Here is a 22,369-nt window from a genome sequence, read left to right on the forward strand (position 1 = left end):
AAGAATGACACTGGACCATTTCCTTACACCACACACAAAAATAGACTCAAAATGGATGAAAGACCTAAATGTGAGACAGGAGTCCATCAAAATCCTTGAGAACACAGGTAGCAACCTCTTCGAGCTCGGCTGCAGCAATTTCTTGCTAGACACGCCTCCAGAGACAAGGGAAACAAAAGCAAAAATGAGGGCGCCTGGGTGGCTCAGTTGGTTAAGCAACTGCCTTCAGCTCAGGTCATGATCCTGGAGTCCCTGGATCGAGTCCCACATCAGGCTCCCTGCTTGCTCAGCAGGGAGTCTGCTTCTCCCTCTGACCCTCCCCTCTCTCATGTGCTCTCTCCTTCTCTCTCTCAAATAAATAAATAAAATCTTAAAAAAAAAAAAAAAGGCAAAAATGAACTACCGGGACTTCATCAGGATAAAAAGATTTTGCACAGCAAAGGAAACAGTCAACAAAACTAAAAGCCAGCCTGCAGAATGGGAGAAGATATTTGCAAATGACATATCTGCTACAGGGTTAGTATCCAAAAATCCATGAAGAACTTATCAAACTCAACACCCAAAAAACAAATAACTCAGTTAAGAAATGGGAAAAAGACATGACTAGACATTTTTCCAAAGAAGACATACAAATGGCCAACAGACACATAAAAAGATGCTCAACACCACTCATCATCAGGGAAATACAAATCAAAACTACAATGAGATATCCCCTCACACCAGACGAATGGCTAAAATTAACACAGGAACCAACAGGTGTTGGCGAGGATGCAGAGAAAGGGGAACCCTCATGCACTGTTGGTGGGAATGCAAGCTGGTGCAGCCACTCTGGAAAACAGTATGGAGGTTCCTCAAGAAGTTAAAAATAGAACTACCCTACGATCGAGCAATTGCATTACTAGGTATTTACCCAAAGGATAAAAAAACACTGATTTGAAGGAGTACAAGCACCCTGATGTTTATAGCAGCATTATTAATAGCCAAATTATGGAAGCAGCCCAAGTGTCCATCAACTGATGGATGGATAAAGAAGATGTAGGTTGCGTATATATATCTATATCTATTTATATCTATATACTTATCTATATAGATATATATACACAGCAGAATACTACTCAGCCATCAAAAAGAATGAAATCTTGCCATTTGCAACAACATGGATGGATCTAGAGGATATAAGGCTAAACGAAGTAAATCAGAGAAAGACCAATACCATATGATTTCACTCATATGTGGAATTTAAGAAACAAAACAGATGCACATGGGGGGAAAAAGAGGCAAACCAGGAAACAGACTCTTAACTATGGAGAACACACTGAGGGTTGCTGGAGGGGAGGTGGCTGGAGGGGAGGATGGGTGAAACATGATGGGGATTAAGGAAGCACTTGTGGGGGCGCCTGGGTGGCTCAGTCGTTAAGCGTCTGCCTTCAGCTCAGGTCATGATCCCAGGGTCCTGGGATCGAGCCCCACATCGGGCTCCCTGCTCCGCGGGAAGCCTGCTTCTCCTTCCCACTCCCCCTGCTTGTGTTCCCTCTCGCGCTCTCTGTCAAATAAATAAAATCTTTAAAAAAAAAAAAAAAAGGAAGCACTTGTGATGAGCACTGGGTGTTGTCTCAAAGTGATGAATCACTAAATTCTACACTTGAAACTAATATTACACTACATATTAACTAACTAGAGTTTAAATAAAAACCTGAAACATTAAAAAATAATAAAAAGTTAAAAATTAAAAAAAAAAAAAGGAAGAAAGGAAGGAATCTGGGGGACAGGACTTGAGGCCTTCGCAGTCACTTCTGGCCCTGAAATGTGCTAACTTCTGTAACAGGGGACATGTCCCAGCTGTGCAGACGGCGCCCCCGGCACACGGCACTGTCTCACCAGGCCTCTGGGTTTCCTACCTTATCGTGGTTGTAGCCAGCCAACAGGACAAGCAGTGTCAGAGGTAGGGCGATGTAGGACCCCTGCGCGATGTCTTGCTCAGGCAGTTTCCTCTGTGGACACCAAGAGCACCGCTTTACCGGCTCTCCGCTCCCCGCCGCCCACCACCCTGCCGCCCATCTGGCCCAATCTCCACGGGCAGCAAGGGCAGTGACCTGGATACATTTTCAGGTGAATCCTCTGCTACCCAAACTCTCCCAGCTTGCTCTCTGCCACTCTGGGGCAGACCGAGGCTGGTAACCAGGCATGTTTCCTCTCCTGAGGAGAGCAAGAGCTGTGGAGAGCAGGCCCCGTGGCTGAAGAGGGCTTCCTCGGGCCGAGTCCCAGCCACACACAGGGGCTCTTTCCTACAAGGGAGTACTAGGAACCCGCCGTGCTAGGCTCTGGCGCACAGTGACCAAGGACATGGTCCCAGAGATCAGCCCCGGTGAGGAGAGGAGGCAGGCTGCTGCTTGTGTCCCAGTGGCCATTTGCCCCTTCTTCCAACAGAACCCCCAACCTTCATCTGGGCCATCAGACTACATGCACTTCCCGGCCTCCCTTGCAGCTGGGACAGCCATGGAATTCTAGCCAAGGCTACACGAACGCAAGTGTTCGGTAACACATCCAGGCTGTTCCCTAAAAGGGCAGTGGTGTGTGTTCCCCTCCTGCCAGCCAGGCGTGCCATCTATGAGGAAGGGGGAGATGCTGGGGGATAACAAAGCCCCAAGGGGGGGACTGGGTCCCCGATATCACGGGGCTTCCATACCATCCTGGACTGCTCAGTCCCCGATGCTGACAGAAGACAGAAACTTCCATCTTCCTAAAGCCCCTGAGATGTTGGGTCTCTGTACTAGCCAACAAACCTGCACCCTGGCTCACTCAACCCGCACAAAGGAAACAAATAAATAGAAACTTTCAGAAAATGATAGAACAAGGGGACAGAGCACCGGTTCTCAAAGTATTGTCTGGGAACTCCCTTCCAGGAGATTTTTAAGGTGAAACTATTTTCATGACAATGCTATCATGTGTCTTTTTCGCTCTCATTCTCTCGTAAGTGAATGGTGGACTTTTCCAGAAGCTATGTGTGATGACGTCGTCACTCTAACAGCTAACGGAATATAATAAAAATAGATTACACATATAAACTAAAGCTCTCTCAGACTCTCAACAACTTTGAACAGGGTAACAGGGTCCTGCAACCAAAACATCTGAGAGCATCTGGGCAGGAGAAGGGCTATGGGACCATTCTACCCGAGACGGTTGAGGCAGAATGGAATGGTCTCTTAAAAATGAAAGAATCAGGGTGGAAACAGATTTCCACCTCCCACTGCCTACATGTCTTGGGTCCCAGCACATTCTCCCCGGAAGTAAATAGTTAATGGGGACGCTGCAGAGGGATGAAGACAATGAGGCTCCCATCTCGGGTCTGGCCACGTGACCTTGGGCAATCACGGGAAGACTCGGTTCATTCACTATTAAATGGCGCTGATCCGAACGGCACCCACTGCAGGGGAATGTGAGGTTCAACGAGATTAGCTATGTAAAGTGCCAAGCAGCGCATCAAATATGGAGTAAAAAAATCAATGATGTGGTTCTGGGTTTGCATGTCAACAGAAGAGTAAAGCGGAACGCTCATAAATGCACAACGCTGAGCCACCCATCAGGAGGCTGTAGTGTTCTAGAAACCACGTGATGTGAGACAAATCACCGCATTCTGAGTCCTGACTCCGCTGATTAACCGCGGGGAGGTAGCTTATTCTCTCTGAGCTTCTGTGAAGTGCGAGGAACGGCACATCCCCACAAGGTCTGTTGTGGGGATCAGCAGCAGATCCCCTGCATGGCAGGGGTGGGCACGCTCTGCACTTGTCACTTGGCGCTCTGGTCTCACATGCAACGAAGTGACAGACGCATTCCTAGTAACAGCTATGGGGCGTGGTGGCTGCTTGGCCGCCACCCAGCAGCATGTCTCTTCCCGCCACCAGCTGGGAATTGTCCCAAGTATCTCCCTGGATCCAGATTGGGGGGGGGGGCGGCGAGGGAATGTTGCAGACGGCCACCATCGGTGCCCTTCATGAGGACCCTCTGCTCTCGCTGGGCTGGCAATGTGCCTCCACACAGGGACAGATGGTCCCTACATGCTCATCTCTTTGGCACCTCTAACCAGGTCTCCACCCTGGGCAATGAGGAAAGTGCTTCCTTCTGGAGTCATCAGAAAAACTCTACTTCAGGTAAGATCGTATTTGCCAAGTCACTGGGCACAAGCTCCTCATCAGAGACACCCAGAAAGCAGCAGAAGAGCTGTGTTCAAATCCTAGCTCTGCTGCGCACGAGCTGGTGACCTAGACGGCTCAGTCTCTCCTTGGGTCTCATCTCTAGATGACGGAAAATAATTCCTACCTACCTCCCACCTAGGATGGTGTTTGAAAAGCACAAAATGGTAACTTGATTGCATGTGGGAAAGATAAATTTGGAACTATTCTTCACACCCTACACCAGGAAGAACCCCAAATGGATAGAGATGGAAATGTACAAAAGGAAACCATACATGTACCGGAGGAAAAAGAAATTCCTCTAAAAACTGGGAGCGGGGGAGACTTTCCGAACTATGACTCAAAATTCAGAAGCAATGAGGAAAAGACTGACACATTTAACATAAAAAATAAATGTCTGCATAATCAAAATGAAAAAACAAATTGGGAAAAATAGGTACAACACATACCACAAGGGGTGAGAATCCCTCATAGACAAAGGGCTTCCAAAATAGATGAAAAAGACCAACAACTAGAAAAAAGTCAACAGTTCCCAGAAAGGGAACACAAAAATGGTTCTTAACCACATGGAAGGATGAGAAATGCAGGGAACAGCTACGTGGAGATGCCATTTCTCATCCACCAGACTGCAAACACTCTTTAATCTGACCACATACTCTGTTGGGGAAAGGGGTGCTCTCATACATTGCTGGTGGGAATGCAAAGAGGACATCCCCTGGAGGGCAAGTGGCCTCGTCCAGCAAGATTCCAGATGCACTGACCCTGTGATCCAGCAACTGTACCTCTCAGCGTCTATTCCAAAGATGGACTGACAAGCATTCAAACACACGCATGCACGAGGCCGATCACTAACGGGTTATTTGTAACAGCAGATAACCAGCAATAACGCGAATATCCATCCAGCAGGGCTAACTGAACATATTATGGAACAGCCATGCAGAGGAGTGCTATACAACACAGCTGTTCAAACATACTCCTCTGCACAGTTATCTTTTTAAAAAAATAGAATTCTGACTCTTCACGCTGAAAAGGCCTACAACAGTGACCAAGGCAGTAGCTCGGAGGCCAGACTTCTGTTTTACTGTAGATCCGTGGGCTCTACTCTCACTACCTACCAAGTTCAGAACCGGCAGGTGTGAGGTTGGGCCCTGGAGCCCATTTTTGTGGCTGCTGTGTGTTTAATCCTCAGGTGATTCTACTGCACGCCAGGTTTGGGAAGCACTGATCTAAATAATCATCTCATGAATGTGTGCTTTGTTTGTTCTGTTGTTTTTTAGTCTGTTTGATACAGGATCCAATGAGGTCTACTTATTGCAAGTGGCTGATAAAATGAGCAAGTTTCAGGGCGCCTGGGTGGCTTAGTCAGTTAAGCGTCTGCCTTCGGCTCAGGTCATGATCTCGGGGTCCTGGGATCGAGCCCCGCATCGGGCTCCCTGCTTGGCAGGGAGTCTGCTCCTCCCTCTCACTCTGCTGCTTCCCCTTCTTGTGCTCTCTCTCTCAAATAAATAAAATCTTTTTTAAAAGAATTTAAAAAATTATAAAAATAATAAAAATTTTTTAAATGAGCAAGTTTCTTTTAATCTACAGGTATCCCACCCTTGTTGGTTTTTTTCTCTCTTGCAATCTATCAAATAAATCAGGTTCCAGGTTAATGTCCCACAGTTTCCTGCAACCTACACTTTGTTGACTATATCCCTGCAGCATCTTTTATATGCTCTTGTGTCCTCTCTATTTCCTGTAAACTGGCACCAGTTTCTAGAAGTTTGGGCAGTTCAGGTGTCCCATGCCTCCTGCTGAAGGACCACAACACCCCCAATCATGACATAGGGGTGACCATTCTCCCAAAAAGTCACACCTGAGCCACTGACCTAAAACATCCCCTCCCCTCATTGACAGCTTCCTCCTCAAAGGGAACTGAAGGCATCAGCACTCGAAAAAGTAGAAAAGCATCTAGGGAAATCCAGAATGGAAAAGGGACCGGAGTTGGGGGCCCTCAAACAGCTGTCCTCCCTCCACTAATAACCCGCAGCAAAGGTTGTGAGGTTTTCCTTCTCTCACCGCCCTGATCGGCTGTTTCTAAACCCCCTTTTCCTTACCGTGGGATTAAAAATCAGGGTGATGTGTTTATGGTAGCCCACTGCCGTGAAAGAAACCTGAGGCAAGACGTAGTCATACTGGGATCTGGGGAGCGTGGAGTCCAACAGCACAACGTAGTTCTGTGCACAAGCAAGAAGAAGTTACTTTTATAAAGGACTTTATGCTTTTAAAGAAATCCCCAGGTTTACGCATGCAAACCAAGGTTGCTAACTTCAGAACAGGAAGCTCAGTGGGCTGTTCCATCAGGGACAGCCGTGTGTCCCAGCATCTTAGAAAGAGCGTCTTCCAATAAAGCTTTCAAAGTCTGCGGAACTTCTGTATGAGCATATTCAACAGCAACATAATTGTGGTCCTTTGAGGATCCAACTTTATGAAACACAGAAAGTTATTACGAGCCACTTCTGATGAGGGAGATACATGATCCAACTGAGAAAGACTGCTTTCAATCCAAAATGAGGTTGACTTTTAAGGGAGGATACTTAAGTGGCCCGTTAGCTGGCAAGTTCTAAGAACACAGCATCTCTGGAACCGTCCGGAGCCCCAACGGTGTGCTCGGCGCCGTGAGCACTGCACGAGGCAGACACCTGCTCTGCTCTAAGCCATGGGCAAGGCCAGGTTTACTGCTCCCATCTCAGAGCAGACGGTGAGCCCAGGTGGAGTCTGACCCCAAGCCCATGCTGTTTCTGCAGAGCCGTGCTGCCTACGGCGGCCCCTGCAAAGGGCGTCTCGAGAAATGGGGAGTGACTCCAAACGTCCATCGCAACCTATTTCATTATTTTACAGCCATTTCATGCCCCAAAAGGGCCACAGTTTATCATCCCTGGGGCAGGGGCTAAGAAGCCAGGACAGGGGTGCACTTCTGACAAACGCGTGCCAGGCCCACCAGGAAAGAATCGAATTCTTTGCAAAGTTTGCTCTCACCTTGACAACTACAATAGCTTGCTCTGTCCAAATACAATTGATAATAAACACTCTACAGTCAGGAAAGGATGTCCACCGTTAAGGGCCTGGTTAAATAAAGTATAGCATTTCCTGTATTAGAGACTATTGTGCAACCACAAAAAACCATGTTATAAAGGTTTAAGGATGGGGAAAAGATTTCGGATATATTCTTCGTTGAAAAGTACAGGCTATAAAACAATGTACAGAAGAATCCTAGCCTTGCGTTATTAAAATAAATATATGTGTATACTTACATCTACACACACACAGGCACACACAATGAAAAAGACCAAAGGATACCTGTCAGCACATGAACAGGGGTTATTTCTGGATGATGGGATTATATCTGATTTCCACCCCCCCAAAAAAATCTCCTGCCATGGATGTGTATTATTTTTGCAAAGAGATAAAGAACCATTTAAGAAAACATAAACCCTACAGAGCCCAACCTTGATTCAGAGAGCATGTCAACCATTTCCACAAAGAGGTACTGGGGGCAGGGGGATGAGAAAACTCTTTCCTTAAACTCAGAAGTGGAGTTATTCAGATGAAGACATGGCTAGAAGGCAGCCCCGGGTGTTAGTTACCTGGCCATCTCTGAGCAGGGGCGGAAAGTGGAAGAAGAGGGACTGGCCCAGGGAAACCGTCTGGATTGGGTTGTCAAGGTTTTCACTTTTGTAAAGCTTTACCTGGAGAGCAGAAAACAAAAGCAGGGCATGCTTTTGAAATTAAAACACAATAAACATTTCGTTTCAAACACTTCATTTCTTTTTCGGGATGGCTTAGCTCTTGGGGGGGTGGGGGGGGGAAGGATCTTTGGGAACACGGATGTTTGAAAGAGAAACAACCCGCCCCCTGCCAGAATACATAATGCATTCCTCCATCGCCTGAGACTCACAGTTCCATGACCTGCATAGAAATGTTAAGATTTTAAAATCGATTCCAGCAACTTAAGTTAATGCTCAAGATGGTAACAGTTAGTATAATGATAATAGTAAAAGGAATAGCTTCTACTACAGCTATGAATGCCAGGCAAGCAACAGGCACTTTGTACATACGTCGTCACCAACCCTGGCTCTGAACAGGCATCATCATTACCCATAGGGAGGCCCCGAGCCTCCACCACCTAAAGTTGCACAGTTTATATGTGGTGGTGCCTGGGGCTCAACCCACGTCACTGAGGGTCTGGCGCCCCTGCCATGGCCTCTCCATATGCTATACCTTCAACTCCACAAGTATTCCTTAAGCTCAAAACACATTCCCCTTTTGCATTTGGTTGTCCGGGCTGCTTCCAGAAGCAGTTCGGTCCTGTATTTCTAGCCTTTCTCTTCGGCCTGTTCTCATTCTCACTACCACAAGCAGTGGGACAGGCAAAGGAGGGACAGTCCTGGATGCCACAGGAGAAAGCCAATCGCCCCTCCCCAGGGCCCAAGCTGACACTTGTATATAGAACACGCAAGTCACGAGGCATTTTCCTAAAACGAAAGTCACAGACGGGAGGCCAGTGGGCCACATCCAAGACCACACATGCGTTCTTGTGCCCTATACGGTGTTCGGAGCAAATCTGAATTCATTGACCATGTTTAAAAACCAGGTGATTTCAAGTAACTCTACCTTCCAGCTTCTCTGGGAAGTTGGGAAGTGATCCCAACACTGGGCCAGGATTCCAACAGGACAACAATCACGTGGAGACGAGGAGGGGGCACCATTCCCTCCCGTCTGCTGCAGGTTGCCCCACAGCCCACCCAGCCCGCTCTGCTCGGGGCCTGCCCGCCCAGCCCCCACAGGCAACAACACGCTTGCAAACCTGGAAGGAAGAGCGAGTTCAGAGGGGAGTTAAACCCTCAGCGCACATTCTCAGCCAAGTCAAATGTGTCATCATGCATAAAATTACAAGTGCCTCTGAAAAACACACTCCCGTGGCAATTCACGGACATTTTTCAAGGGGGATGCTAGAGCAGGGTATAAACATTTCATTAACTGCAGACAAGGAGATTTAGTTAGAACCTGAAGAGATATTGAGCGGTCACTGAATCCCCAGCTCCCGTGTTTCCCAGAGGAGGAAACCCCGGTCCGCAAGATGGAGTGACTGCCTGTGGCAGCGGGGTGAGCAGGACACTGGTCAGACTGCCTGACTCCCGGTCCCCTGCCTACCACTTCCACCCTGGACAGAATTTTAAGTTACAAGGCACTCTGCCTTAAAATTACCTTTTCGCTTTAGACTCTAGGTTGTATGGAGCATTCATTAGGCTGCTACCACAACGCTTCCAAAGACTAATTTCTAAGCTAAACAGAGAGTTATCTGAAAGTATGAAGCCTTTTCTCTTCCGAGCCATCAGCAACCACTCTCCTAGATACACGCCAGGATCTCAGCCTCAGCCCTCAGCACTTCCACCATCTGTCCGCACTCAAGTGAGCGCTGGGCAGGCCCACATATCCCGCTCCTACTCTCCTCAGAGCTGAAAAGAACACAACACTTTCACCGTAAAAAACTGGCCTTACCCATAATGTAGGGAGATACTCGGAGGAAGTGATCACGTTTCCACTTAAATCAAACTGATTGATCTGCCGGAACACTATGATGCTTACATCATCGATGTCATTATTGCCGACCTAGAAAGAGACCAGGAACAATGTTGGTGGCGAGGAAGCTGGGAGAAGAAGAGCTTCTACTCTAGGTGGTGACATCCTAGGCGCTGTTTCATAGCAAACTTCACCTCTTCAGCAGTCCAAGTCCAAGGGCACAAACTGGTGGTAAGGAGGTGGGCACGGCTAGCCCAAGACACGTTTTGTTTGACTAGCACAGAATATTTTTTTTCTAAAATTCCATTATTTGCCAACAATTTAAAGAGAAATTTCACACACACCAAAAGCCAGACTTTCCAGCCTCTCGTGGAAAAAGAGACAGATGTGTTTGCCTGGCAGCCATCAGCAGGGGCTGAGGCAGAGCCACCCCACAGGTGGGTGGGTGCCCTCCCGTTTGTCCCTTTTTCCGTATCTGCCAGGCCGTGGTCCCCAGGACTGTCCATGACCCTGGCCTTGGCCACCATGGCAGGGAAACATGAGATTGTAAGATGCCGCCCTCATTTAAAATGCCAGATGCCATAAAGACATCAAGAAAACCCACTTCTCAGCCAGGTGGTCCTAAACGGCCCACCCCTCTCCTAAACCCTCATTACCTTCATGCCTAATGCCACCTAATCAAGCCACCAAGAGGCAGCACCGCCCATCTCGCCCCTCCCCCCGCCGTCCCACCCAAATCCTCCAGTCTAGCCAATGAGTTACTCTGTGGGAGAAAAGCTTCACTTCAAATGATTCCCGGGCTCCTTCCCGTGACCTGGAGGGAGAGCCGCCGCCTTAGGGATCAATTAGCTAAGTCGTGATCCAGAATATCAAGAGACTCCACCCACCAAGTGGAAAAAACAAGGTCATCTGGATATAAGAAAATCGGGTGGCCCTGCCACCAATTAAGCCCACGTTGTCTTTATTACCCTCCCTTGATCTGAAATGCCACTTAGACCTTGAGATCCTCAACTTGGAGAATAATGATCAGTTTGCTGGGGGGAGGGAGGAGACAACAGCTCAAATTTCTCCTCCGGATTCACGACAGCAATGCTGCTCATTAAAACCCCGCAGGAGATGCCGCGTGTGAAGCTGACACTATTCGAAGAGGACCCTTAACTAGGACCCGGAGCCCCCCCACCCCCACTCCACCTCAGAGGAAAGGCAGCTAGCCAGAGCTAAAGCGTTTTGGATTGGGGAAGCGCTCATACAGCCACCCGTCCGCCGCAGTTTCTTGACTTACCGCGATTACCCGGTGGTGGGGGAGGGCCCGCTCGATGTGGTCGTTGCCTTCTGCCTTGAGCTGCACGTGGTACACACATCCCGGCTGCAAGCAAACCCAGGGATCACGCCTCTAGAAAGGGGCTCGCTGCCCGGAACCTCATCCGAGCCTGCTCCGACCACAGGCCCTCACCATGACCACGCCGCCATCCCCACCCCGCCACCGGTCCCAGTCTGCGGCCTGCTAACCTTCTTAAGAGTCCCTTTTAGAAGCACCCTGATGAAGGAACATGTATCTGGAGCTCTGCAGTTCCTTCAATCCCCAAGAAAAATTAGATTTGGCTTCCTGCTTCAAAACTGCTAAGCACAATACGCTTACTCTGATAAAATCGTTCTCCCCTGGCTGTCCACCGCTCCCTCTGCCTGCATATATATGTGGAGTGACATCAGCCATGACTCCCGAATGCTTACGATGGACACGATTTCTGCCAAGTGAGATCTGAGAATTTCCTTCTTAAAAAAAAAAAAATCTGTTCTTTCTCAAGCTTTTTATTCTATTGCTCAATTTTATAGGCATACATGAAGTTTACCAAACAAATCATTACTCTAAGAAAGCTTTCAGAGCAACCAATTTTCGATCAATAGCACAACTGACCTGCTCACATATTAGGATCTAAAGCATCAGGCCGAGTTCAGAGGGGTCTATATGCAGCTAACGGGGGCCAGCCCTAAGATGTGATCGTTTATTTTTATTTTTTTTAAAGATTTTATTTATTTATTTGACAGAGAGAGACACAGCGAGAGAGGGAACACAAGCAGGGGGAGTGGGAGAGGGAGAAGCAGGCTCTCCGCAGAGCAGGGAGCCCGATGCGGGACTCGATCCCAGGACCCTGGGATCATGACCTGAGCTGAAGGCAGTTGCTTAACCAACTGAGCCACCCAGGCGCCCGTGATCGTTTATTTTTAAACTAGCATGGATAAAAGGCTTCTGGTCTCCTAAAATAATGTGTGCTTTGATAGCTGTAGGGTGTGTTTCTTCCGTTTTAAGATTCTGCTCGTTGGGATATGTTGCTTGAGCTATTTTATAATGAGCACGTGGCACCTTTACAGAGACAATAAAGCTATTTTTTTTTGAAAACAGAATAAATTCACGATCACCAGTAGACACATTCATTGACTTTACAGGTGACTTAGGACTGGCAGTATCGGGTTCAGCTCAAAAGAGCCATTTGTACCCCAGGGAGGAAGGGATGTGAGCAGTCACTTGGGCAGAAAAGGGGACGGCACTGCCCGCTCGCTCCTGCACCTGGACCACCAGGGAGCCTGTCCAGGCAGCTGCTCCACCGGGAAGCCTGTCCGGGCAGCTGCTCCATCCCAACCAGCCCCCTCCTCACTCGGGGCCCAGCCGACTGGCTCGGGGACTCGCCCTCATCCTTTGGCCATGGACTCTAGTGCCGCAGCTTCTTGCCCAAGATGTCCTGACAACAGTGCGGGGAAAGGTGAAATGAATGAACGAGTCCTGCCTGGGGCGGGGATCCTTAGGAAACCTACAACAAGGGATCTTCAGCCTCGTGTCCTCTGGGAGACTGGCAAACGAGAATCCCAAGCCCTGGCTGAGGAATGGCTAAGGATGTCCCCCCAGAACTTGCGGCCTGGCACATGAAGGCGTGGGCAGCCCCCAGGGCGACTTACTACTGACAGCACTAATAAATTACCACCTATTAGAAGGAAGAGGAACAGGGGGAGGAGGAGGGTGTCTTCAGAGCATCAATTAAAATGGAAATCTACTGCACCGGAGAAGGAAACTATCTTCGGTTTAATTACACACAATGTGTTAAGCTGGTGAGATTAGAAGAACACGTCTGGGCCAGCGAGACAATGGGAGAACCAAGAAGGTGATGGAGATTTTGCGTCCCCGCAACCGTAAGAGTGAGGTAGGCCAAGAACACAGAATCCACCCAGAGGAAGGAAGGCTCCTGCCCTACACAGGCACCCACCCAGATCCCTTCTCAAGCTGCCACCCCAGAAAGCTACAAACCAAAACCTGAGCTGGCAGCTTAGGTGAGGGCCGCCTCGGGGGAAGGTTTTGTTTGTCGACATTGTGCGTGCCACATACACTGACCTATTTAACACCCACAGCCGACCTCCGAGGTGGACGTCACTCTTATCCTCGTTCTACAGATGACGAAACAGAGAAAAGATAAACCCCTTGCCTGAACATATACAGCTAAGCGATGACGGAGGCGGGATTCACACCCAGGCAGATGAGAGCAGAAGGTCGTTCATGCAGCCAACAAAGGACGGAACTGCAAGGGCTAGGCTTGCACGGATCTCGTGAGGCCGAGGAGCCAGCTCCCACAACTGGACGCCTCTCCCGGGGCCCTGGCTGCAGTGGCATGAGGCCGTGGTGTCCCGCCTGTCTGTTCTCTGTAGAACCACTGTCACTGGAAGGGAGCGGGCCTGCAGGAAGCACATTCCTCAGGGGCAGTCCCCCCCAGCCCCAGGGCGGAGGACAGCGAGAAAGGAGCATCGCAGTAAGACTTGTGCAGACTCCTAAGCACGGCAAGACAACTGTCATCTTGACGACTCTGCTGAGAACATGCCAGACAGAGGGAGTGGTGGGCAGAGCGGGGAGTGCAGAGCCCATACAGTTGGTATGCATCCAGCTGGACCATCAGAATTCTAGTCCTCAGCACAGCCAGGGAAGACACCCCCAAATCCATCCTCCTCAGCTTGAATACCCCAAGCTCACCAGGCAACCTTCCAACCTGCCTTCCAGGTACCCCAGGATCTGACACTGGGATGCCCTGGACATGAGTATTTTTGTTTTGGGGCAAGAACAGCTTTGCTCCAAATAAACTGGGAAACTGGCTTACATTTCAGCTCACGTGATCTGGGCAAACATTAGCCTGCTGCGGAGTTATGCGTGCCTGTCTCTGCGGTCAGCTAGGAATATCCTGTGTGTGACTCTGAAAGCCCGGGGACCCAACCCCAGATCCAAGGGACCCAGTCCAGCAGGTGTTGTCCAACCCACACTCTTGCAATGACCACACAGTACACAGGTAGTGTCTGCTGAATGAGCAAATGCATGAATGCAAGAATACAAATTGAGGAAGCATCATAAACCCTAAACTGAATGTTGCAGCTGAGCAAAGGACAAATGAGTTGGTTGTTTGGCCCACACAACAAAGTTGTGGGTTTGTGGGGTTTTTTTAATTAGCTGTTGACACCTAAAAGTCAGGAGTTTTCACATGGAAATCTGAACTTCGGACTTGCCTTTTAACAATTCGAACGATCTGGCAGCACTGAGCCTATCTTCCCACATGGCTATAAGGAGCTGGAATGGAGTGGGAGCTGCGCCCTTTGCATGGGTCCTGCCCTCTGGAGTTCACCACACTCCTCACCACTCCCTAGTGGGCACCCAGCATCCTTCGGCCATTCACACGCCTCTTCTGGCCCCACAGGCATTTGGTCTGAGAGCCCTGGCCTACGCCACAACCGCCTAATGCCGGGCAAAAGCTGCACCAGACCCACTGTTTTCCAACTTCATTTTGCCACAAAACCCCAACCCAATGTGTCAGCTCAATGAAAGGTAAACTGTGCCAGATAAGACAGGGATTAGGAGGGTTCCAGAGCCCTGACCCCCAGCCCCAAACCCCTTGCTCTGCCCATTCCCACCAGTCTTGGGGGGCACAAGACACCTCTGAATCCAAGGTGAAAGACCCACTAACAAAAAATGTCCAAAGTCTCACCAGCAATCCACGTAATCTGAACTTCCCCTCCTCATCTGTCACAGTGTCTTCCCCGTAAATACTACAGTCGTTCTGTCCCACTGCCTCCACAGCGACACCCTGCTCTGGTTCTCCGTTCAGAGAAGAAACTGTACCATAGCAACTAGAGCGACAAGAGAAGAAACGGAACATGGTAAGTCCCGTGGTTTTCTGAAGCACATGAAGGATTTGTGGTCAAGTGTCCCGCGTTTACCAACAATTTACGGTTCCAAACAGCCCAGGGGAGAACTGTATCCCGACGACCCAGGCAAGTCAGTCCTGGCTGTGTCACTTCCAAATCCGGCCTTCCTGCCTGAAGGCTCGAGCCAGCCGGAAGGCTGTCACCGATTTCTGTTCTTTTACGTTTGAAGGGATGCTCCAGAAAATTAAAAATGGCTAAGCCTTATTTTATTCCATTTTATCTCATTTTCATTAAGCTGTATTTTAAGTAAGGAAGCATCCAATGAAATGAAATCAGTTTGTCTCTCATTCCACATATTCATTTGAAAATGGCCCATTTTTCTAAACTTTCTGATTAATCGATCTTCACCTCAAGTGCTTCCGTGTACTTTTACAAATACCTGTGTGTGGTGTGTGTGTCTATAAATAAACTTACAGCTCCAAAACGCTGATACAGCTAATATACAGTGTATTGTGTATATTAGCACATCAGCATTTGTGCAAACCGTCTGCGGAACTGCTCTCAAACACTGGAAAACATGAGCGGCTGGGAGACAAGGAATGGAGGAAAAGCTAACATTTTATCCTCTCTTCAACATTTTGAAGACTTACTCAAGTGAGTTCATTTCCTCCTTTGTAACATTTAGTTCCAGTTTCAAGCTCTTGTAAAAATAAAACTTTTAAGCAACTAAACAGGCTCTCTCGGGCCAATTTCAGAATAGGAACTTTGTGACAGAATCACTAATTTGAGGAATCCGAAGAAAAAGGCAGCAGTTAGAACTCTCTGGACTTGCTATCTTATCTCCTCTGGCTCCTGAACGGGGGCGAGGTGGAGTTCCCAGGAAAGAGAGGCCTGAGGGGGACTCCCCAGCCCAGGCCCGGAGGACCCGGGAGCAGGCGGGCTGCGCACCTGTAGGCCGTTCGGTAGCCGGTCACGGTGATCTTCAAGTTCTGCCCCTCTTGAACCTCGATCATTTGTGAGGACGGTTCGAACCGGAATTCCTTCATCATGGGTTTGAAGTAATACTGGCCAGGGCTCTGCTGAGAGACAACCACAAACTGAGCCTCTGCTGCCACCTCCAGGTATGGCTGAACGGGGGGCGACTAAAGTCGTCAGGGATGGGAATGTGGCCACCAGAGCTCTGGGGCTTCCTGCACAGACAGAAACGGGGACTAACTCTCCAGTAAACGGGTGACAGCGACAGCAATGACAACTCTAACAACAGCCAGTGTGAGGTGCCCACAGTACTTCTGTGAGGTAGAAACCAATCTGAATGTTATAAAGAAACTGAGGCTCAGAGAGATCAAGTAAATTCCCAGAGATGACACAGCAAGTAAACAGCGGACGGAAGATTCGAAGCCACTCAGCGTATGATCTTTCAGCTCCGCCTCACTGCCTGCAGGAGACGTCCCTGCAGCCGTCACTCTGTTCCCAGGACTCAAAGAACAGCCAAGTAACGTACGCTTCCTGAGTCTCCACCGGTCAGGGCCCCAAACGACATCTTGAGGGAGACGGTGCTGTCCTCCCGCCATGGGGACCACGGTTTGCACAAGAAACACAAGCTAACCCCCAAATAAGGCTCTGCATTATCAACAACGTGAGGCCACGCTCTCGCAGAGGGATGCCTAGGAGAGGAGTCGCTGCGGCCAGGGCCATTAATTACATTGTCGTTGTGACAAGCCGGCGGCCAGAAAACAAGATGTGTCGGCGGAAGGGAACATGAATCAGCAACATTAAGTTCTAGTAAGAGCAATACTCTAATTACATTTGGTCCCCTAAGAAATGTAAAACACTCCACACGGGGCTCTGTTCTCACGTTGTCAAGCGCTACCTAAGTCACACACGCCGTGTCCCCGCACTCCCAGGGAGGGGGAAGACCGGCGGGCGGTAAATTACAGGACACCTTACCAGATTGGAGAACGTCAGAATGCCATTGTCCTGAGTCAAGAGGTTGGAACGAAACATGCCACCGCTGAGGGATAAGAGGACACCGGGGAGGGGCTGGTCATCCTCGGCCTTTATCTGGGGGTGAGAAAGGAACAGCAGAGCAAGGTAAATTCCTCTTACCCACTGAAGAGAACATTTCAAAGGTCAAGAGGTAACTCTTCTGGGTTGTGTTTCTTTTATTTTGATCCACTGGGGGACAGAAGGTCTAGCCTTTGTCCCCAGGGGTAACTCATATTAAGAGTTTGGCGGGCAGCCTTCCAGAACTGCCGCTGTGCCCACAAGCGTATAAGCATCACGGCTAGTGTTGACCGACTTCGCGGTGGGGGGGTGAATCAAGCATGGGGCCCCTCAACCACCGGTCCCTGCTTCCCGCTCTGCCAGGCCACACCGCCTGCCATACTGTGTCCTCACACACAGCATCCTAAAGCAGGGGGCGGCCAGCCACGGCACGCACACTGGCCACCTACTTTTGGGACAGAAAAGGTGGGACCATCGAAACGTCCTGGAACATGTATATCTATGTGCACTCACGGTTTCCTCTATTCCTAGGGAAACGGCTGGGACATCGTGCACTCTGAATTCAAAATGACGCCACCACGCTGCACACCAAAGTAGCTGTGACCACTTACAGTTCTCTGAATCATCCACGCGTGGGGCCCTACTCGCTCTTCAAAAAATGGACATTGTCTTAATCACCGTGAATCTAACCTAAAACCCAGTGTTTCTATGGTAACATCCTTTGCATTCCTCAGTCACTGCTGAAGTTGGGCGTTTCTCCTACATTTATCAGTCACTTGTATGACTTCTGCGAATTGCCTTTTCCTATACTTTGCTGTTCTTTTTTCTATGGGGTTGTCATTTTCTTATCGATTTGAGCAGTTCCTGGTAATCTGGGGTATTACTTATGGTATAAAGAGTTCTTCCCAGTTGGAATGTCTTTTAATTTGCTTTAAAATGCATCCTGCACAAGAGAATTTGAAATCTGTATGTGATGTCATCTGTGCTTCTTTTCCTTGAACCTCTATGTTGAAAATATTCACACTCAAGGACCTCCAGACTTGACTCTGGACATCACACAGCATGCTTCTTCCCAAGAACGATGGCGGGAAGACAGAATGACATCAAATACCACTCTAGGAACATTCTGTCCTTTTACACAGAACACAGTTAAGGATGAGAGTTTAAAACACTCACCAAAAGGTATGCAAACAAGCTAAAGTCAACAGGTCTCCAAATTACGCTGGGTGAAAGGAAGCCCCCTAAAAAGAGTACATCCTGTATGATTCCATTTATGTAAATTCTAGAATATGCAAACTAATCCACGCTGACAGAAAGCAGATCAGATCAGATCAGCAGGGAGGGGCGGGGTACAAGGTAACTTAGTGGGGTACCAGATTATCACTGTTTTCATGGGTGAAATGATCAAATTATATGCTTTATGTGCAGTTTACTGTATGTCAATTATTATACCGCAATAAAAACGATTTTAAAAACGTGTTACCTCAAAGCTTACGCCGGCCAAAGCATACGCCTTAAAGTCTCCTACAGTTCCTTCCACCGCGGTCAAAACGTAGCCTTCCTTCTGTGAGGACACAGTGTACTCCAGGTCGCTGTGCAGGGGCCCAACACTGGACAAAAAGCAAGCCGATGCTGGAGATGGTTGTGCATCACACCTGCGGGAGGCCTCGCCAGCCCCGTGGAAGCCTGGGCTCCCCGCCTGGTCCCCAAGCAAGTGCTTCTTCTGCAGGGCTTACCTATAGGCACCTCTGTCATCAGTGAAAACTGTGATCAGGGGTGAGCTCGCCCCCTTTTCACTGATGACGATCTCAACTCCCTCCAACTCTGGGTGGATCTGGCCTTCCAGAAATAAGCCAGCTTTCCCATGGATCTCAATCAGCTTCCCTGGGCAGCTTTCTACACAGGGAACAAACAGAAGAACAGGACTTAGCTGTCGTGGGAGAGGGCATTCTGGTTGGCGGGCTTCCCACTAACGACGGGCCTGAAACGGATAAGCTAGGTCCAAATGAGGTTAATACATAACAGAAACTGCCAATAATCAGGGAACCCAAGCCTCCATCCCTGAAAGGCCTTGCTCAAGGGCTGGGAATGTGAGCAGATAAATCTAACAAAAGCTGGGTTCGCACTACCCCTCTCTCTCCATTGTCACAAGGCCTTTCTGGCGGGTAAGAGGCTATGCAGCAGGACCCGAGGCGGAAGCTCACCCCAAACAGGCTGCCTGCCAGAAAGCCACGTTATTCAGTACGCCCTCCTTCCAAACACAGACCACGTAAATGCCCAGGATCTAATGAACCCATAATGCTAGAGGAAATGGTCGGAAGCCAAAAGACACTATTCCACCAGCCGTCACTTCTAATTGTCCGGTCCCAAGAAGACCCTCCCTCACCCCTACCAACAAGTATAAACACCATGAAGAGTTCAGACACACAATGGCTAATGCTCACATTTCAGTAAGGGAGGGCTTTGCTTTTTCACCGGCTTTTTGGTGGCAAACTAAAAATGCAGGGGAAACAGTCGGTAGCCCTTCTCCAAAGAGATGGCCCAAATTCTAATAACTGGAGTTACTTTCATCGACGGAGACCTTCCATTCACTCACTCACTCACTCGCCAAGCAGTGACAGTTCTATGCCAAAGGGCATTTCAGGAGCCTTACTACAGAAACGGCTTAGTGGGAACAACAACACGGAATACGTTTTTAAATGCAGGTAGAGGAACGGTTGCAGAGATGTGTCTGGGGCTCACTGAGTTGACATTTACCTCCGCTGACGGTGGCTTCCATGGACGGCGGGTAGAAGAGCAGCTCTTTAGACGAGGGTGTCACAGTGATTTTCTCTCCGGACCTAAAACGATGGAAATACTTCCATGTGGCTGGTTCCGCCCTCCGCTGGGAAGGCCAGCAGAACGGAGGACAGCACAGAGACAGGGAGCTTACCGTGCCCAGTAGGAGAAGTCATAGGAGAAGGGGCCCTGTAGCTCCTCCACCATCTCCTGGACGGGGGGCTTGGCCCTCCCTCCCCCCGCGTCTTCCCTGCCGCTCTTCTCCCGCTCCTGCTTGCGGCTCTCAATCTCGGCCCACTGCTGCTCCCTCCGCAGCTCCTGCACAGACTTCAGGGGGCCCAGGACCAAGGCGGGTTCACTGTCAATGGACGACCTGGAAGAAAGGAAGGAGCAGCCGAGAGCAGGTGGTCACCTATCCCTGTGGTCGGTGGCAATCTGACATTTCGAAAAGGACTCATCGGTAAGGAAGAAACCAAAGCCCTTATAGCGCCACCATGGCGACACACTGATCGTTTTTTTAAAAAATAAAAACTGAACATCCCTGTGATGGCAGCAGGATCAAGTAGCTCTCGGCTGGGATGAAGTACTTTGTGACTTGAAGAAAACGTCCGATTTCCCGTAGGACGTGGAAGTCTTTGCACGCCACCATCTTTTTTCATTCAACCCTAACTGAAAACATTCTGCTAGAAAACCGGTAAGCTGGACAGACGGCATTCCCTAACCAGGTGGAATCCACATTCCAGTGGGAAGAGGCAGACGATTAACAGAAAATGAGGTCAGGTAAGTACGACAGAGAAAAATAAAGCAGCGTGGAAGGAAAGAGTGCTGGGATGGCGGGGGTGCTGTTCTTTACTGGGCTCCCTGGCAGAGGAGTATGGCGGGCAAGGAAACAGCAAGTTCAAAGGCCTTGGAGCCTGGGCGGGAGCTCCCCTGGGGAGACAGCCAGAAGACTGAGGTGGCCTGGGCAGAGGGACCCAGAGAAGAATGAGATGGGTCACAGGGTCACCAGGCAGCAGGTGTTAGACTAGGGCTTTGCAAGCCTTGGTGTGGACCCTGGATTTCACTCAGAGTGGGATGGAGAGCCACGGGAGTTGCAGGCAAAGGCATGACATGATCTCTACTTCAAAAGGATGAACTCTGCCTTCCACATGGAAAACAAACTGTCATGAAGCAAGAACCCAAACAGGGAGGCCACGCAGGATGGCTGTGGCAATGATCCAGGCAAGAGACAGTGGCTCAGACCAGAGTATGGAGGGGAAGTGCGGAGAAGGGACAAGATGGCAAGCATATTTCAACTGTAAAGCCAAGGATCTGCGCATGGACTGGTTGGGTATGGGATGCAGGAGAAGAGTCAAGGACCACCTAGAAAGATGGCTGGAGAGGCCAACAACCAGGAGTCCAGTGTGGGATCCAGTGAGCACGAGATCCCTGGGAGGGATCCAGGCAGCCATGTCCAGCTGGAACATGCGTCTCATACAATCCCCAGCACAAGCAAACAAAACAAAAGCCCCTCTGAGGCTACAAAAATGAATTCAATAAAGACTGAAAATAAGGTAATACGGGTTCACAACTGGTAAGAATATGAATTTTTAGTCCCACCAGTAACTGCTACGTTCCAAGCAGGAGAACAGTAAAAGGCATTGTTCCAGCACCAGACATAGTCCCGGGCCCGCAAGAAACACTCCCACGTCCATCTCCTAGACACCTGGCTACCCCGGGGAATGGGGTACCCCTTCAACCCACTCTCCTCAGTCAGAACTCAAGGGCTGTCCCCGACACTCATCCCACCTGACCCCACTGGTCAGTGTGTTGCCACATCCTGTCAATTCCATCTGCTCAACAACCCTCCCAGCCACCCAAGGCTCCCCAGCCCACTACCAACCATCTGGCTGAACCCCCATCAGGTCCTACCATCTGGCTGAACCCCCATCAGCTCCTTACTTGATCGTCACAGTGACATCAAGGGATGTCCACCCGTGGGGTTCTTCTACCTGCTCACTCAGCAGCGAGGGGGAGCTTTCTGAAGCAAAAAGTCATCTCTCTACTTAAAACACGTCATAGTGTCCATGTGACAAAACAAAGACCCTTAACACAGGCTGGCGCTACCGGCCTGCCTCCCCTGCGGGCCCCCCCCCAACCCTCACGGGGGCCAATACAAAGCCCTCATCGTAGGTGCGACCTCACAGTTCCGTGTGCAACACCCAGATGAGTGTCCGTGTCCCCTGTGAGATTCTAAGTCCCACAAAGGCAGGGGCTGGCCCTGAACACTAAAGACTCTCCACAAACATTTTCGACACAGGTGGATGAGTTGAAAAGGCAGTGGACAGAAAGATGGAGACACAGCTGGGAAGGTCACTTAAGGTAAGAGGAGGAAAAGTTACTCAAGGTTTCCACTCTCTCTCACAAAGATGTTCATGTGGCCAAAATTCTTTCATTTCCCGAGAAAATTAGGGTGTCAGATGCACCTCACCACACTGTAAAAATTCCTCTCAAAGGGGACATTCGCATGAACCTGACCCTCAGTGAGGGACTGCCTTTCATATACTTTCTCCCTCACGACCCTGCGTAGATCAGGTGCCATCTCTACTTGCCCAGCCTTCAAGAAAAGGTCTCGAGAAAAATAGGCAATTTTTCTGAATTCGCTAAAACACCTGAAATACAGT

The 22,369-nt window shown here is 49.4% G+C and overlaps 1 protein-coding gene across 4 annotated transcripts in view; it reads right to left on the bottom strand.

Moving 5' to 3' along the window:
- Positions 1 to 22,369, bottom strand: part of LOC102725759 (BOS complex subunit NOMO1) — a 66,218-nt gene that overhangs the window by 12,768 nt on the left and 31,081 nt on the right. For all 4 annotated transcript variants that reach the window (XM_081819947.1, XM_081819946.1, XM_081819945.1 and 1 more), the window contains exons 19-30: positions 19,861 to 20,079; positions 19,686 to 19,768; positions 18,665 to 18,824; positions 18,412 to 18,538; positions 16,872 to 16,985; positions 15,873 to 16,000; positions 14,765 to 14,906; positions 11,035 to 11,118; positions 9,732 to 9,842; positions 7,817 to 7,918; positions 6,287 to 6,406; positions 1,899 to 1,991 (exon numbers count right to left, since the gene is read on the bottom strand). In XM_081819947.1, the coding sequence (XP_081676073.1) occupies positions 1,899 to 1,991; positions 6,287 to 6,406; positions 7,817 to 7,918; positions 9,732 to 9,842; positions 11,035 to 11,118; positions 14,765 to 14,906; positions 15,873 to 16,000; positions 16,872 to 16,985; positions 18,412 to 18,538; positions 18,665 to 18,824; positions 19,686 to 19,768; positions 19,861 to 20,079 (1,483 nt within the window). The remainder of the gene's footprint in view (positions 1 to 1,898; positions 1,992 to 6,286; positions 6,407 to 7,816; positions 7,919 to 9,731; positions 9,843 to 11,034; positions 11,119 to 14,764; positions 14,907 to 15,872; positions 16,001 to 16,871; positions 16,986 to 18,411; positions 18,539 to 18,664; positions 18,825 to 19,685; positions 19,769 to 19,860; positions 20,080 to 22,369) is intronic.

The sequence above is a fragment of the Leptonychotes weddellii genome, chromosome 5 (assembly GCF_054177405.1).
Source record: "Leptonychotes weddellii isolate Sample4059 chromosome 5, ASM5417740v2, whole genome shotgun sequence".
Lineage (NCBI taxonomy): Eukaryota > Metazoa > Chordata > Mammalia > Carnivora > Phocidae > Leptonychotes > Leptonychotes weddellii.